At 42.1% G+C, this 18,920-nt stretch overlaps 1 protein-coding gene across 1 annotated transcript in view; it reads right to left on the bottom strand.

Annotated features, from left to right (window-relative positions):
- LOC145360890 (uncharacterized) overlaps positions 1-18,920 on the bottom strand; it is a 56,742-nt gene that overhangs the window by 35,970 nt on the left and 1,852 nt on the right. The window contains exons 2-9 of the mRNA XM_080216392.1: positions 11,979-12,080; positions 8,920-9,123; positions 7,014-7,108; positions 5,386-5,595; positions 5,180-5,293; positions 3,875-4,018; positions 2,459-2,551; positions 348-539 (exon numbers count right to left, since the gene is read on the bottom strand). Coding sequence (XP_080072518.1) covers positions 348-539; positions 2,459-2,551; positions 3,875-4,018; positions 5,180-5,293; positions 5,386-5,595; positions 7,014-7,108; positions 8,920-9,123; positions 11,979-12,080 — 1,154 coding nt within the window. The remainder of the gene's footprint in view (positions 1-347; positions 540-2,458; positions 2,552-3,874; positions 4,019-5,179; positions 5,294-5,385; positions 5,596-7,013; positions 7,109-8,919; positions 9,124-11,978; positions 12,081-18,920) is intronic.

The raw sequence follows: 18,920 nt of genomic DNA, 5'->3' as shown, positions 1-18,920 counted from the left end.
TGTGGCTTTTTCCTCATACCCAGTAAGGTTGCTGTGTTGAAGCTTCATTCACTCCCTCTCCCCAACATTATGAAGTCAATATCTTTAGTGATCCGAATATATTTTAGTAACCAAGGTTCTGAAGTCTCAGTAGTCCCTTACTCAATGGATATATTCTCCAGTGAGAATTAGATCCCATCCCTCCCTTTTTCTAACCACCCCCCATGCCCAAAGACCCTATTTTTTCTATTGTGTTTGTAAACAAAGAAACATTCCAATAAAGGGGTCCCAACTGCTTTGTGTAAAGGTTTTTTTCTGCACATTGCCCTGCTGCCATTCATTCTCCCAACATTTGTTACAATCCTTTACAATTCATCCTTTGGAGCAGTGTCTGTTGTTTCTTCTTCCTCATCCTCCTCTTCCTCCTCTTTGTCTTCCTTCTCTTCATCCTCATCCTCTTCCTCGTCTCCCTCGGCATCATCCTCCTTATCCTTCTCCTCCTCTTCTCGCTTCTTTCGCTCTTCCTCATCCTGTTGCTCCTTCATTTTCTTTTCTGGATCCTTGAACATGACCAAAAAAATCAACTCAGGTTATGGGAGGGGGAAAAACTGTTCTGCACAGTCAAATTAATTAGAGATTTTAAATCACAAATCAGGTTATTTGAAATACTACATTTCTCCCTGCCATTACTAATTCAATCCTTAAAAAGTTGGTCTGAAGAGACCATTTTTTAATTCATGGGATGCAGATGTCACTGGCTGGGCTAGCATTTGTTGCTCATCATTAATTGCCCTTGAACTGAGTGGCTTGCTAGGCCATTAGAGGGAATTTGTCAACCACATGGCTGTGGCCCTGGAGTCACATGTAGGCCATGCAAGGATGGCAGATTTCCTTCTCCTTCCCTAAAAAGGAGATTAGTGAATCAGATGAGTTTTGTTTTAAAATGACAATGATTTCATGGTCATTAGACTTTTAATTGTGTCACAAGTAGGTTTACATTAACACTGCAGTGAAATGCCTGTAAAAATCCCCTAGTCATAGAATCATAGAACCCTACAGTGCAGAAGGAGGCCCTTCAGCCCATTGAGTCTGCACTGAACACAATCCCAACCAGGCCCTACCCTGCTATCCCTACATATCATACCCACTAATCCCTCTAACCTAGACATCCCAGGACACTAAGGGGCAATTTCTTAGCATGGCCAATCAACTTAACCCACACATCTTTGGACTGTGGGAGGAAAGAGTACCAGGAGGAAACCCACACAGACGGAGAATGTGCAAACTCCACAGTGACCTGACCCAGGGAATCAAACCCAGGTCCCTGGAGCTGTGAAGCAGCAGTGCTAACCACTGCTGTGCTACCATGCTGCCGCACTCTGGCGTCTGTTAGGGTCCGAGAGAGAATTTAGCATGGCCATCTTTTGGACTGCAGGAGGAAACCAGAGCACCTGGTGGAAACTCATGCAAGCAAAGGGAGAAAGTGCAAACTCTACAGTGACCCAAGTGGGGAATCAAATCCAGATCCTTGGTGCTATGAGACAGCAGCACTAATCACTATGCTGCCCTATTTAAATGGATGCAGATCTCCTGTGTATGACCCTAGGTTTCTGAATTACTTGTCCATTGCACCCCCCCCCTTAATTTTGATCTATACACCAAGAATTACTCGTGCTAACAGTGAAACTCCATACCATGCAGTGTGTTATTTTCCTATGATTTTAGGAGAAGTTTATTAAAGTGTCGGTTCTAACTATTCCATCACAATATTTCAGATATGGAGGCAAAATGTTAAAAAAACACTTAAAATTCCCCATTGTTATAAACAATTAAAAATAGCAACTAGCCAACATCATAAGGGGCTTTGCCAATTTATGGCAGAATGCAAGTGATGTCTTTTCAATTTGTTAGTTTACTGTTGAGAGGTTTATCAGCACAGGAGTGCCAAGCTATTCCCAAGTCCCTAGCTTTGTTTGTAGAGCTATTCTCAAGGAGTGCCACTTTACTGCTCATCCAAATTTTTTGCACTTGTCATGAATTAAAATTGACCAAGAGCCAGGTTGTAACTGCACTAAACAATTCCATGCAACCAAAACACCTTCAGAAACACATTTCAGCCCATTAGGTTTTTGGGATTGGACACAGGACATGTCCCCTTTTCTTCAAGCTTTTGCCTCTTTTCTTTTGGCCCACATCCAACCCTTGTTGCTTCCCCCACACCCCCCCAACCGTGTGATGCCTTGCCCTTATATTGTGGCTTGTTATCATGTATCCTGGACTTTTTCCTTTTTAGCCCATTAGATTAGACAGATCCCAGAAGCAAAATGGTCAGAATATCAATGATTACACAAGGTTGAAAACACCCCCAGGGACTTCCATTTAAATAATCTTGTTCCCCTTTCTGCAGGCAGGTTCCCCCCCTCCCCCCCCTCCGACTCCAAACCAAAAGATTACCAAGGGGCATGTTTCACACTCTTACCTTAGTAGCTCCCCAGGTTTCTGTTCCAAACTTTTCAGCAAATTTTTCATCATCTGTGATCAGGAAGTTATCAAATATTGTCCCAGATTTAACCTGGAAAAATTGAAACAACTCACTCAACAACTTGTGTCATGTCTGTAACAACATAGCATCATCTGGAAGACACCAATTCCACAGAGGTTTTGCAAGTGTGAAGGAAAGAGAACAGGAAGGAAGAGAATAAAGATAGATAACGTGCTCTCATATCTTTGGAGCAGGACATTAAAATTCTGCACACTTAGCCAAAACAATGCTTGTTTCCATAAACAGGCAAGGAAAAAAAGGGAGAAAATTACATTTAAAATGGGCTCATATTGAGTATGGTTCTGCCACTGAAAAGTTTCCTTATCGGAATCACTACATGCTTTCAAAAACCACAAAAAATAATTTGCTCAAATGAACGTGGAAGTTTAGACAAACACATGATAGCTATGGTTAGCACTGCTGCCAGGACTTGGGTTTGATTCCCAGCTTAGGTCACTGTGCAGAGTCTATGTTCTGTCTCTATACGATTTCCCCCCACATGCTAAAGATGTGCAGGTTAGGTGGATTGGCTGTACTAAATTGCCCCTTAATGTCAGGGGGACTAGCTAGGGTAGATGCACGGCATTATTGGGGATGGGGGGGGGGGGGGTAAGGCCTGAATGGGATTTCCTCCTACAGGTCAAAAGATGTGTGGTTACAGTGCATTGGCCATGCTAAATTCTCCCTCCGTGTATCTGAACAGGTAGCGTGTAGCAACTAGAGGATTTTCACAGTAACTTCATTGCAGTGTTAATGTAAGCCTACTTGTAACACTAATAGACTGTGCCACTATACTTCAAAACCAATTTATGCTGATGATTCCCCAATATACAGAAATTAAGTTTTTGTGGGTTTCACTGTCTTGGCCAAAATTTAATGCTTTTTTTTAATAAAAGTATTTAGTAGTCAAACTCCAGTGACCCAAGCTGGGTCCCTGGCACTGGTGAGACAGCAGTGCTAACCACTGTGCACCATGGTTTTTTCCATCTTGTAGCTTGGCCTAATAACTTGCCACAAGGAGGTGACCAAACCCTGCCTTAAAAAGGTCAATTAGAAAATGAAGTACTGCAAGCCAGAGTTTAAAATGAATATTTCCAATAATTATGCCTCACATTAGATATTAAAACCTTGTCACTGATAGGGTGAAGGACCAAGATTGGAAACTTAGGGTGTGACATTAGGACCAAGAATGCAAATTTCAATGCCTGCAAGATATAAAATACAAGAAATAAGCATCAAGGAGGAGATAGAAACTATAGGTGTCAAGGCATTGCAAGCAGTGCTGCAGATATCCATTAACTTGGGAACAAAAGGCTTCAGAAACATTGCTACAAATCTTTCCAGCACACTAACCTGCCACAAATCTAGACCAATTACACCAATATCCTTGTAACTGTAAAGGCTAGAATCTGGTGTGTATTCAGGGTTGTCGATTTCAGGGTGAATCCATTTGCCCTTGTAATCTGGATTATCAATTTGCCGTGGTTTCCATTCACCCTGGTACAAAAATAAAAACATATTTCAGTCAGACCATAACTGCTCTTTCCAAAATGGAAATATTTTTCCCCAAAACTTAAACTGAGAAAATAGGTACAAGGAGTGTAAATATTAAACAAAAGAGAAAGCACATTTCCCCTCTCCCACAAACTGCAAGTAATAAAGATTTGATCGGTCACTGGCTCTACACAATTCAAATGGAGACAGTTGATTAACTAAAATATCCTGGGACTGTTGCAATTCTCAGTTTTGTTTAGATGTGAATAGAATGGGGGTAGACAGGCTGTTCTGGTATTTGTAGCAAGTAATGTTGATGTGAAGTCTGTTTTAAAAGAGAAAAATCAGTTAAAAAAGATCAAGTGAAGCCACAAAAGGTTTCTCATCAATATTGAGATTGAGGGCAGCATGGTGGCACAGTGGTTAGCACTGCCATCCTCTGCCATATGGCTGGGTTTGATTCCTGGCTTGAATGCACATTCTCCATGTCTGCATGGGATTCCTCTGGGTGCTTTGGTTTCCTCCCAGTCAGAAAGATGTGCTGGTTAGGTGCTAAATTCTCCCCCAGTGTACCCAAACAGGTGCCAGAGTGTGGCCACCAAGGGATTTTCACAGTAACTTCATTGCAGTGTTAATGTAAGCCCACTTGTGACAATAATACATTAGGGATCAAGACCAATCTTGTGGTTTGGTAGAATGGGCTTGAGTACAAGATAACAATCTCATGACGTCAGTGTCTTGAAGACTTTTGTGGCCAGCAATTAAAATGGATTTCATAAACAGGTAGTAGCCACACCACAGTGTGAACAGAGCATTTGACACCTAATGCTGCAGTGAGGTTAGAATAAAAAGTAAATCGTACAACAAGCACAGCTCAAGTCAAAACTCAAGTTTAAGACTGGGCGACAAGTAGCTTCATTTATACTTCATTTCATCAATAAAGGAAAAATTCAGCACATAACAGGCAGCTAAAATTTACTATTGCTACTTTCTGCTTGTAAACCCATTCCTCTCCCATCAAAAATTGGCTACAGCCTGCAATACCCATTTGCGCCAGCTGAGATTGTAACACTAGTCTGCGACTTAAACAGAACAGACAGTACAAAAATTAGACTAATGAGGTCAGATACCTGACCCAGATTGCTATTCTGGCAACCTACTCACCTTGTATTCACTGTTCTGAATCATAGGTGGCTCCCATTCACCATCCATCTCATCATCCCAATCTTCAGGTTTCTTGGCATCAGGATCAGGAATGTGCTCTGGTTTCTCCCAGTCCTGACCAAAAAAATCAGAAACAGTTAAAAATGAGTAAACACAGCGTTGCTATTTATTGCAACATCTCAAAGTGGAGTAAGAAATTTACTTACATCAGGTTTTTTATCCTCTGGGTCATCGATCTTTGCACGTTCATCCCAGTCTTCAGGTTTCTTGGCTTCTGGATCCTTGATCTTCTTGGGTGGGAGGAAGTCCCAGTCTTCTTCCAAACTGCCTGATTCAACTTTTTGGTTGTCGATTTTAACCTCGTAAGTATTGTCTGGACGGACAATGAGGGTGTAGAGATGTGTAAACTCATCATCCTAGTATAAAGTGGAGAACAAGTGGGTTAAGTCAGTTTCTACCAATTTGGCCAAAGGGTTAAAGCTGTTGGATTTCCAAGAGACTGCTCTGCCTTAAGCATCAACACCCCTCATCCATTTGTCATGACAGGCAATGCTGCAAGAGGCTCAATTTAAAGTTTATGTGTCACAAGGCTTACATTAACACTGCAATGAAGTTACTATGAAATCCCCTAGTTGCCACTCTTGGCACCTGTTCAGATCAATGCACCTAACCAGCATATCTTTTGGACTGAGGGAGGAAACCCATGCAGATAGAGAACATGCAAACTCCACAAAGGCAGGGTATATACCTAGAATCACAGTATTGGATGTGTCACCATTCAGGGTATTGGATTGTACAAAGATAGAATCAGACTGCATGTTCTTTTATCTCACTACAATTTAGCCTTTGTACAATTTACTTTATCCAATTAGACATGTTCAAATTGCAACTTTTTAAACTGCAGTTGATCACACGGGAAGATTAATTAGCAGACTATTCCAACAGAAAGTCAATCAGCAATAGCCCCTGAATAACAGAGCTCCACTCACCTGATTCCTGACAGGAGATCCACACTAGTAAAGATCAGTGAAAAAGCATGGATTGAGTGTACAGAAATTGAGGGGGTGGAAGCAGTACTGACATGCCAAAATACTGCTAAGAAAAAAAAAGGTTCAGAGTGAAGCTTCATCAGGCAATGAGCCTGAGGGGGTAGCAGTGGTATTGTCACTGGATTAGTAATCCAGAGATACAGGGTAATGATCTGGGAACCATGGCAAATGATTTGAATTCATAAAAATCTGGAATTAAGAATCTGATGACCATGAGACAATTTCTGAATTGCCGGTTGTCAGAAAAACCCACCTGGTTCACTAATGCCTTTTAGGGAAGGAAATCTGCTATCCTTAGCTGGTCTGGCCTACATGACTCCAGACCCACGGCAATTTGACTTTTAAGGGGTGCCTTGACAAATACATGAATAGCATGGGGATGGAGGGCTATGGTCCCTGGAAGGGTAGGGGTCTAAGTTCAGTCAGACAGCATGGTCAGTGTGGGCTGAAGGGCCTGATCCCACACTAATTATCTTTGGCTCTTAAATGCCCTCAGGGATGGGCAATAAATGCTGACCTAGCCAGTGATGCCCACATCCCATGAATGATGGGTGGACCTGCCTTCTGACAGGGCATTCATGGAAGGGGAGTTTTACATGCCAGGCAGCATGTGATAAGATTCTAATGAAAACCTGCATAATCTACCATTATATTACTAAAAAAATGTCAACATTAAAAGTCTCTTCTCCTCCCTCCTAACTCTGGCAGACCTGATGTACATTTCTCAGCATCTTGTTTTAAGGATGTGGCTGCAGCAATTCCTAGTATACTTTGCAGTTACTCACCTTGCAACGAATATCCTTGGAAATCAAGTGATTCTTCCCCTTGTAATTGAAAATCACATGGACTTTCTTGGTTCCTGGGCCACAAATGTCAGGACCTGAAATTACAACAGCAAAAAACAAACATCACTGACTACACAACATATTCCAATAGCCTACAATGTTAAGGTTGTCAAAGGATACAGTTGGATATAGATCAGCTGCAGACTTAGATGGAGAAAAAGCAGATGGAGTTTAATCCAGGCAGTATGGGGTGCTACACTTTGGGAGCTCAAATGTTACAAATAAGTACACAGTTAATGGCAGCCCTTCAGCCCACAGAAGGCTCTTGTGATTCAAGTTCATACCTGTAAGTGGCCACACAAGTAGATAAAAGTAATAGACAACTATGGCGTGCTTGCCTTTATTGGTCAGGGCATTGAATACAAGAGCCAGGATGTCATGTTGCACTTTTATAAAAAAAAAACTTTGGTTGGCTGCTCTTACAAGTATTGCATTCAATTATGGTTGCCACAGGAAGGGTGTGGAGGCTTTGGAGGGTGCAGAAGAAGTTTACCAGGATGCTGCCTGGATTAGAGGATCTGAGCTATAAAGAGGCTGGACAAACTCATTGTTTTCTCTGGAACAGTGGAAAAGAGACCTGATAGAAGTCCATAAAATTATGAAGCTTGGATAAGGTTCACAGTTAGAATCTGCCCCTGCTCAGAATTGAAATGTCTCATACTGGTGGGGCATTCAATTAAAATGAGGAGGAGACATTCAAAGGGGGAGGGGTTTTTTTTTTAAAAAAAAGTGATAGGTGTCTGAATGTGCAGGCAGATATGATGGGGGTATTTAGATAATCATATGAAAATGCAAGGATTAGGGATATGGGAAAAGTGTTGGCAGAAGGGACTAATTTAATTTGACATCATGTTCAGCATGATACCGCAGACTGAAGGGCCTCTTGTTCTGTAGAATACTCAAAAGCAGAAATCATAGCAACTCTACAATGCAGGTGGTGGCCACCAGGCCCATTGAGTCTGCACCAGCCACAATCATGCCCAGGCCCCATTCCCACAACCTCACCCATTTACCCTAACTAGAACCCCTGACACCAAGGGGCAAGTTCACATGGCCAATCAACCTAACCTGCACATCTTGAGTGTGGAGTAAACTGGAGAACCCAGAGGAAACCCACAGACATGGGGAGAATGTGTGGAGTCTGCACAGTGACCCAAAGCTGGAATTGAACCTGTGTCCCTGACACTGAGGCAGCAATGCTGACCACTGTGTTGCCCGAAGGGTTATATTACTGCTGTCCTAGTGTTGAAATTGTGCAACAAATCACACTTGCTCCCTAATTTTTCTGTTTAAAAACATTCAACTGCAGGGCAAGGCAAAATTGGAACTTTATCGATCTGGTACAAGTTCAGGCAACCAATTATGCAGATAATGCACTACGTAATGCTAAAGATTTATCCCTGGGGAACTATGTAATTATAGATCAAGGAACAATTGTAGTGTGCACAAATGACAGTTCAAGGCATTAAGTACACAAACAAGGGACAGTGATAGATGGATACAATGCAAGTAATATTCTCCCCCCTATGGGGGTGATGGATGGGTACAATTCAGGTAACATTTTCCCTCCACTGGATGGAGTTTGCAGCTCTGATTCACACAACAGGAAATGGCTGCATTGAGGAGTGGCACAGAATCCAGATTGCACCATGGAACAATGTATGGATTGTATGGAACAACACAAAGTGGGTTCGAAGGTTCAGCCTTCCAATCTCATCCTGTAGGCAAGTGGGGGACCACACTGCCTCCTCACACATTCCCTTGGTGTTCTGAGGCCAAAGAAGGTGCCTAGGAGTGGAGTAATAAAATAAAATGAAATGTAGGGTTCAACCTGAAAAAACCTTACCAAACATAATATTGTAGTTGGAGTCTCCGTGCATATCGGACTGATCAAGGGTAGACGGAAAGATCTTCACATAGCCACCTCCACAGTCAATGGTTTGCTCATGCTTGACTGTGAATTGGACGACAAGTGTTTTTCCCTCGTTGCTGAAAGGCTCAAACTTTGCAGACATTGCATAGAATCTGGCATCCTCGCTCGTCTGGAGTCCTAGAATTAGGGAAAAGTAGAAGCTAAGTGAGCTCAGGAGGTTAAGTAGCACAAGTTGTATAATTTAAAAAAAAAGGACATTTTAAAACATCCCACACAGTGTCCAAAAAATAAATAGCAATGACAAGACTCCAATACGGAGGAAAGCTGCTGGTTTCAGGAGTCTGGTTATAATCTCTCAAATCTCCATATATTTCCACTACAAGAGCCAGTAGCTCTTCCAACAGAAACCCATTCCAGTTATGACAAAGAGCCTGTGTTACCCTGAATGATAGAAAAGTTCAAGCAGTTTGTAACATCCAGGGAGCCAGTACCATTAAACAAAGCAACCCCAACTAGCTTTCAAAAAAAAAAAGTCAGGTTTTAATTTTGTAACAGCTACATGTATTTGAAAGCTTTTACTGCAATTCACAACCCCAGAATTTCTTGTTCATTTGTGGGACATACCATGTTGCTGGTTGGCCAGAATTTACTGCCCATCCCTAGTTGTGCTCGAGGTGGTGGTGGTGAGCTGAGCAAATTGGTCAAATAAACTTTTAAAGTGCCAAGTTATAATTTGATGATTTGATAATGTCATGATTAGATTGACAAGTTAATTATTAAATGAAAAGTTAATTGTTGGGATGTATCAAGATAACCAACTTTCATAATTATCTAAGATTTTGTCACTGAAGTTGGAGATTTGTGGAGAAAACTCAAGGTGCTATTTATTGCATTGCCAGATTCCCCCTTTGGCTGAAGTATTGTGTCTGTCTAATGTATGTCTTTGTACTGTTCATTTGTTTTAACAAAGCTAGTTTTGAAAGTGAATTTTAGACTTTAGATTGAAGTTATTTATTTTTGTGAAAAATAAAGTTACTTTAATATTTTCCAAAAAGCATTCTAGCCACTCGAGTACAGAATTCCCACTTCAAGCTGCTTTCTTGAAACACTGCAGTCCATGTGCTGTGGGTTGCCCCACAATTTGGGAGGGGATTCCAGGATTTTGACCCCACGACTGTGAAGGAGCAGCAATATATTTCCAAATCAGGATAGCGAGTGGCTTGGAGGAGGAACTTGAGGGTGCTGGTGGTCCCAGGTATCTGCTGCCCTTGTCCTTCAAGATGGAAGTGGTTGTGGGTTTGGAAGGTGCCATTTCAGGATCTTTAGTGAATTGCTGCAGTGCATCTTGTGGATAGCACACACTGCTGCTACTACTGAGTGTCAGTGTCAATGGCAGAGTGAGCAGTCAATTCTCCCAGTTTCAATGCAGACTAAAGGGTCTGGATTCAGATTGAACAATTTGTTTTTTTTTTACACTGACATTCAAGATTCCTCAAAGCTCACTACAAAGCAGAATCACCAACTGACATATTGCAATGTGTCACATGTCAGTGGTAGCAACCTTCCAGTCAGCAGAAAGAGGCACCCTGAGTGTATGACTTGTCCAAAGATGTGGGTTAGATGGCTTGGCCATGTTAAATTACCCCCTAGTTCAGGGAGACTAGCTAAGGTAAATGCATTGGATTATGGAGCTGGGGCGTGGATGGGATTGTGATCAGTGCAGACTTGTCAGGCGTCCTTCTGCACTGCAGGGTTCTATGGCCATAAAGAAAGGCAGCCTCCCTTCTCTCCACACAAAATCGAGGGAAGCTAATATCATCGAATCATAGAAACCCTACAGTGCAGAAGGCAGCCATTTGGCCCAATCTGCACTGACAACAATACCACCCAGGCCCTATCCTGTAACCTCACATACCTACCCTGCTAATCTCTCCAACATACACATCCCAGGACACTAAGTAGCAATTTAGCATGGCCAAACTACCAAACGTCTTTTGACTGTGGGAGGAAACTGGAGCACCTGGGGGAACCCACAGACATGGGGAGAACATGCAAACTCCACACAGACAGTAGCCCAATCTACCAGAATGTAGATTTTTCTCTTTCTAAATGGAAAGGAAGAACCACAGAAGCAGAAGCTTTAATTAGGGAAAACAAGTGATACAAGGAGGAAAGAGACAAGGCAGAAGGTCAAGAAAAGCTATATAGTAGCAAGAACCACCATAATCCAGATCTTACTAGCAAGCCTGGTCACATAGCACTCAATTAGAAACCTTTAGGTTGGTGAGAAAGTGCTTTTATGTACAGGTATACACAGCAATAAAACTAGCACAATAATACTGCCACATGTGAACACCACCCCAGGGCACATTACAAAGAAATACTGAAGTTGAGAAGCCAGAAGATTAGGCCTTGTAGTAAAAGTCCATCTTTGATGATCTCAATCTTTTGATGCAATACAGCCTTGAAATATATTCCAAATTTCAGTTTTTTTTTGAAACCATTCAATCATTTGTCCACCCCCTAGAGCAAACAAACAGCCTCAGTCTTCTCTGTAGAATCATGTGAGAGTTCAGTCCCATACCAAGTCAGACGAAGACACAAGGGAGCATTGGATTTTTGTATGTCTTTCTTCCCTTAAGGAATTAAAAACAAACATCTGAAATGCCAAGGGCCAAATTGGTCATTTAGCATCAAGAAACTAAAGTCATCCTACACAAGGTATAGGATGAACGCTTAACTCAGGCAAGGAAAATTAGTTGAAAATATTTAATACTTGGGGCAGCCTTAGTGATAAGGTACAGGAGCCCTCGTTTTAATCAGAACTAGAGATAAAAAGCATAGGAATCCTTACTGTGCATCATGTCTGCACCAACTCTCCAAGAGCATTGATTCCCATAACCCCACCCATTTACCCTACTAATCCCCAAACCTACACATCTTTGGACACCAAGGGGCAATTCAGCATGGCCAATCCACCTAACATGCACATCTTTGGGGGCGGTGGCAGCAGAGATGAGGAATTCCCCTACCTTTATCTTTCTCAGCATCCCCGTAAAATTTGCCAGAAGTCAGCTTGAACTTTCCGTAGTCAGACTTGTGCTTTGATTCGATCCATCGTTGTGTCCAGGCATCTGTTGCACAATACAAAACAAAAGGCAGCTACATTGTAAAATGCAAGAATAAAGACCCAAAGACACAGAAAATGTCTTTAAAATGAAACCAAGCTAAAAGCAATTGCCTATGGAATCCATTACCCGTCACCACCATTTTGTCAAGCTTTCAGGTGGCATTTCAATAGGATTCCCCTGTTGTATGAAGCTCAGTTAGTCACAACTCTTATAGTTACATGGAAGAAATTGACACCAATACCCAGCACACCAAGTTTGCATTTTTACAGCAACCATTTCAGGATAAAAATTTTGTGCCAAAATTTGGCCAACCAGATTAGAAACAGAAGAGAGTAAGCTATTTAGCTATTGAGTTTGGTCCACCATTCAACAAGATCATGACTAATCTCACTCCTGGACACCTCTAGAATCAAGAGATTTCCTTCCTTAAATGTTTTCAGGGACTAAGCCTCCATGGTTTTGTGTGGTAGAGAATGCCACAGGTTCAACACTCTTGGAGTGAGTTTCTCCTCATTTTAGTCTTAATGAGACTACCCTATATTCTGAGAATGTGAACCCTTGTTCCAGAACTCTTCCTCCTCCTTCCTCCTGCCCCAACTGTGATCTTTTGTTTCAGAACCCCCCCCACCCTGCCCCCATCACTGCAAATCAAGGAAACAATCAATGTATCTGCATCCAGGCTGTCCAGCCCCAGAAATGTATACGTTCATAGAATCCCCATAAGTGCAGAGGAGGCAGCCATTTGGCCCATCAAGCCTGCACCACCCACAATCCCACTCAGGCCCTATGCCCCTGGCCCCACATATTTATCCTGCTAATCCCCTGACACTAGACTCAATTTATAGTATGGTCAATCAACCTAACCCACATCTCTGACCATGCGAGGAAACCAGAGCACCTGGAGGACCATGTGAGGAAACTAGAGCACTCAGGAAACCCACATTGACATGGGGAGAATGTACTAACTCCACACAGGCGGTGAGCCAAACTGGAGTTGAACCTGGTACCTGGCATTGTGAGGCAGCAGTGCTAACCACCGTGCCACTTATGTTTCGATTAAATCTGATTTTCAAAAAAAATTACACAAGTTGCATTATTTAATTATAGAGCATAGAACCTTACAATGCATAAACAAGCCCTTCAGCCCATCGAGTCTGCACTGATCACAATCCCACCCAGGCCCTATCCCCATATCCCTACACATTTACCTGCTAATCCCTCAAACCTACACATCCCAGGACACTAAGGGGCAATTTTAGCATGGCCAATCAACCTAACCCACACATCTTTGGACTATAATGAATTATATCTTGGGATTATAATGAAATAAAGCTGTATAATGCCAAACTGATTTAGAAGAGAGAAAATAACTACTGATGATTTAAAATAGCCAAGAGGCTTTACGACGTTTGAGTTTTATCCAAAGTGAGTGACCCAAGAGGCCAGCTTGATGCTGAATTGCAGCTTGGAATTTGTGACCCTGAGGCAACAAATAGAAAATTCCCTCCAAGCTCCCTTTGCAATCATTTCCCCATGACTTCCTACTGCACAGGCACAAGTTGATCTCTTTGCCATAAGAAAAGCAGGCTCAGCTGTGATGCCTTGTGGGGCTAGTTAGTTTGCCAGGGTGTTCCCTGGTGAATAGTGGCTGCTTGGACAGAGATGCCATAAAAAGGTGACTAGCAACTGCACAATAATAGAGATTCAAAATCCTTAAAGGCATTAGCTGGCAAGGATATTAGCTGGTTGGGAGGGAGAACACATCATTGTTTCACTGGAGAAAAGCATTGGAAATGCATCAATGTTTATTAAAAAAAGCATAAAAATTAAGTGCTGGAAATGCAATGGACAGTGAGCATTGGAAATAACCACAAATTAATGCTGCAAAAGCCACAAGAGTTCCCTTTATAGGCAGTTTATTTAGTCACAAGTAGATTTACAGTAACACTGCAATGAAGTTATGTGAAAAATCCCCTAGTTGCCACACTCTGGCACTGTGGGTGTACCAACACTGCAGGGAGTGCAAGATTCCATTCCACTTAGAATGGAAACAAGAACTAGAAGGCACAGCCTCAAAATAAGGGGGAGTCAATTTAGAACGGAGTTAAGGAGGAACTTCTGCTGGAGGGTAGTGAACCTTTGGAATTCTCTACCCATTGAAGAGGTGGAGGCTACCTCGTTAAATGTGTTTAAGTCACAGGTAGACAGATTTTTGACCAATAAGAGAATTAAGGGTTATGGGGAGCAGGCAGGTAAGTGGAACTCAGCCATGATCTTATTGAATGGTGGTGCAGGCTCATGGAGCTAGATGGCCTATTCCTGCTCCTAGTTCTTATGTTCTATGTTCAAGAAGGCAGCTCACCACCACTTACTCAAGGGGCCACAAATGCTGGCCTACATTCACAAGTGTTCAGGTACACAAGGGAGAACTTAACACGGCAAATCCACCTAACCAGCACCTCTTTCAGACTGTGGGAGGAAACCCACGCAGACATGGGTAGAATGTCTGTATAGAGTCTGCACAATGACCTAAGTCAGGAATTGAACTTGGGTCTCTGGCGTTATGGGCAGCAGTAACCACTGAGATCTTCACAATGCCAATTAACCAGTCATGAGGTTTGTGTAGTCCAAATAATGAATTAGTTTAAAAAAAACAATAGGGTAGAAGCTGGAAATCAAATTTAAAAACAGAAAATGCAGGAAATACTCAGCAAGTCACACAGCATCTGGAGAGAGAAACATTAATCATAAGCAGGCTTACATCAACACTGCAATGAAGTTACTGTGAAAATCTGAGTCACCACACCAAAGGAGAATTTAGCATCTAACCAGCACATCTTTCAGACTGAGGGAGGAAACGAGAGACGTTTAGGGTGGTCATCAGAAACTGGTTAATAAAAACAGTTCTTGGCTGTGTCACAGGCAAAGCTTTAAATGTGGACAGCAAATGCCCACCATCTGATTAAAGCCACCTAACAGATCTTTAAGATTTCTGCTTCTCTGGCAAAAAAGTCACAATAGGAAGCAAAAAAAATACATAACTGTTTTGTTGCATTGATCCCATTCACTCACTGGGAGATTAAAGCAGATGGGAAACCCTTGAAATACTGGTAATTTACCAGGATCAGTATGCACACAGCAAGCAGCTACTCAATTGGCAATACTTCAAAGCCTCGTGCAAAGCAGGGAAGATTGTGCTATATAAACTAACCCTGCTGTAAACTTGGCACATTGTTTTAAAGTGAAGGAGGTTGTAATTTTGGCCTGATATACAACAGCCTTAGAACTAGGGGGACAACGATTTGAGGAATTCCAAGGACAGCCCCATCTGCTGTGTCCTTTAAGGAGCAATGGGCTTATGTTGCTTCACCCTCACTTCTGGGTTATACCCTAGAGATGATTGATGAGAACTACATGTGCACACCTTTTGGAACAGACATCTGTCCTGTTAGCACCACTGCCTCAGCACCAGGTACCCAGGTTTACTTCCCAGCTTGGTTTGCTGTCTGTGGGTTTTCTCCAGATGCTCTGGTTTCCTCCTATAGTCTGAAAGACACACTGGTTAGGGTGCATTAACTGTGCTAAATTCTCCTTCAGTGCACCCGAACAGGCGCCAGATGTGGAAACTATGGGATTTTCACAGTGACTTCATTGCAGTTAAATCACAGCCTACTTCTGACACTAAACAAAACAAGCTGTAGTTTTAGTTTTAAGATAAACTGTTCATTCAAGAATGGTTTACCAGGTTCAATATAAAATGCTGACAGAGCAAGCTCAACGAGCACTGAATATGGAGGAGTTTATGGTTTATGCTTATTCCTATCTCGTGCATGGCCTGTGGTCCAGTAGAAAATACAGGTCCAGGTAAAATGGGGCTTATAAGTCAGTCAACACATAGTGAAGGCAGATGTTCAAAGCAAGTATCGATTTCATAGGGGCAGGAGGGGTTACCTTAAAAACTAATTAATAAAATTCCAAAAGCCCATCAGACCACTTCTGCAAAGACAGTGTTTTAGCTCAGACTGGATGGAGGTCAGTCATCAAGTGCTTCTCTCTTCAGTTACTGCCTGACCTTCTGAGCTTATGTCACACTTCCAGCATTTTTTTAATTCATTCATGGGACGTGGGTGCTGCTGGCTGGGCCAGTATTTGTTGCCCATCTAATTGCTCTTGAACTGATGCCATTTCAGAGGGCAGTTGAGTGTTCTCTGGAGTCACATGTAGATCAGACTGGCAGATTTCCATCCCTAAAGGGGCATTAGTGAACCAGAGACAACCATCTTCCTAGTTTAATAAAATGCTTTCTATAAATAGGGTGGCCAGAACTGTACATATATTCCAAGTGTGGCCTACCTAATATCTTGTACAACCAGACATGTTTCTATGACAATTGACAATGGTTTCACTCATGAGTTTTAATGCCAGATTTTTATTCAATTCAAATTTCACCATCTGGTGGGATTCGAACCATGGTCCTCTAAGCATGTCACTGGGATCTGTGGATTGTGACTACACTGCTAACTCCCCACAAGTATTTCTCTTTAGTTTTTAAAGAGGCAGGCAAGCTCCAGCTATGAAAGCGCTTGGTGCAGTTAAGGGAGCAGAAGAGGCCTTCATTCAAGAATACTTACACCTGCAGTAATTGTGTTAACATCTAGCCAGCCAAATACACAAACTCACTTTTAATACCATCGAGGCAAGGACAGTGAAGTGCTGGCTGTATCACTAGATTTTTCAAATTAAAGCCTTTTTTTAAAGCTGCACAACAGAACAACACTATAATCATACACCGATCCCTGCCTGTTAACTAAATCTAGAAAAACGTGTAGGAAATATACCACCAAATACTACCACAGAAGAAAAATCTGGAAATGACTTTCCCAGTCTATGAAATAAGATTGCAACAATATCTTTCATTAGAAGGAGCAGTCTTGGCACCAATCTTTGCCCTCGCTTAACCACCAAAAGCTTTCAATAGAAGTAAATACTTAGGTCAGGACATTTCTGCCGAGAGAGAGGGGAACATGGAGAGAGACTAACAGCCACTCACTCTTCAAGATCCAGTTCCAGCAGCAGTAGTGTACTGCCCTCAATGAAGGAACCAGTCTGCTTTGTTAATTCTGCAATGCAGGCTTGACAGGAGAAGGAAAAAAATAGTTTAGAGTATAGGAATTTGAAGAATTCCTTTCCCTGAGGTTTTATTCTTGTAAACACTTAAAGCCTGCTTTACCCTAAACAAACATCCTTCATGCTGTTCCTCAATGAGCTGCTCATGTGCTCATCTACATTAGGTCATCTCAATCCAAAATACTAGTCATTTTCCACCGCTAACTACATTTCACTTCAAGTTAATGCTTGCAAAATTGATCAAGGCCAGATGTTTTATAGTGCGTCTGACCAAGGATTTCTGGTTTCACATTCAGCAAGTCATTCCTGATCACCAATTATATTCTCGTAGTATTTCCTCGACTTCCCTTCAGCCATCTTTAGTAACAGATCTCACACATGGCACTTTGGAACAAATCCTGCATGTTTTGGTCTCAAGCTCTAGAATTTCCTCAAACTTGTCACCATTCCTATCTCTTAAATCTTTGGTCACTTTCCCAACTTTTGCTTTAAAATAATCCAAATAATGAAAAGTATCTTGTAATGTTTCATAGAATCCAACAGTGTTGAAAGAGGCCATTTGGCCCATCGAGTCTGTATTGACCACAACCCCACCCAGCCCCTATCCTCCTGACACTAAGGGACAATTTAACATGGCCAATCCACCTAACCCGCACATCCAAAGATGTGCAATTTAGGTTGAATGGTCATGCTGAATTGATCCTAGTTTTAGGGGGGTTTGGGGAGCAGAGGTTACAGGATAAATTGGTGGGGTTACAGGGATAAGGTGGATTTGTCGTCGGTACAGGCTCAAATGAGCCAAATGGCCTCCTTCCGTAACATAGGAATGTTATAATCTTTGACTTGAGGGGGGAAAACTGGAGCACCCAGAGGAAACCCACACAGACACGCACCTAAGACAGGAATTGAACCCAGGTCCCTGGCGCTCTGAGGCAGTAGTGCTAACCACTGTGCTGCCCCCAAACACTATTTTTTTTAAAAAGTGGTGTACAAGTACACATGGTTCACAGTGAAGAGGGAAATAACCCTTGCTTAGCCCTGTCCTCCTATGGAGGAGTAAAGCAACGATGGAGTAGGTTGTATTCCATAACAAAGCAAGAAGCATAACACCAATGAATTCCAATACTACAACACTAAAGTGAATTTGTAAGTCAAACACAGAAATTGAGGAAAAAGCTCAGTAAAATCTTAAAATCATGCTATCCATACATCAGGATTTCTTTCTTACTGCCAGACAACATCAACTCCCTACTTGGTTTGACAAAGTTCCACAGCCAGCATGTATTTCACAACATGGCAGTTTGCTTGTGCAACCTTACAAACTACGTGTCTTCAGGCTTTTGGACAGCAGAAGGAGGCAACCAAGGTAGAGCAATGGCAAAACTCAACCGAATCTGAACCGCTTTGCAGGAGGCACTAAACGGTGCTCAGAAGCTAGTTAGTGGCCAACTTCCCTTCTACCCATCCAAGGCAATCCTCAGTCACCCAGCTGACATTTGCTACTTAGGCAGGAGAACTCACCTTAGGTTCAGAATTGCATGCAACACCTTTTAACAGATTGGAACATCAGGAAAAACCTGAAATAGCTTCAATTCCACCCGCACGTACCCATTCACATGGCATCTCAACTTCACCATCCTACGAACCCCACCAAATTTTAAAAAATTACATTGATGATTTTTTTTTGTGAAACAGGGCTGTATTTTTGAGTCCTTC

Source organism: Carcharhinus amblyrhynchos, chromosome 33 (genome assembly GCF_965287045.1).
Source record: "Carcharhinus amblyrhynchos chromosome 33, sCarAmb.v2.hapA, whole genome shotgun sequence".
Lineage (NCBI taxonomy): Eukaryota > Metazoa > Chordata > Chondrichthyes > Carcharhiniformes > Carcharhinidae > Carcharhinus > Carcharhinus amblyrhynchos.
The sequence above is the reverse complement of the archived record's forward strand: the minus strand, read 5'-3'. Positions and strand labels throughout refer to the sequence as shown.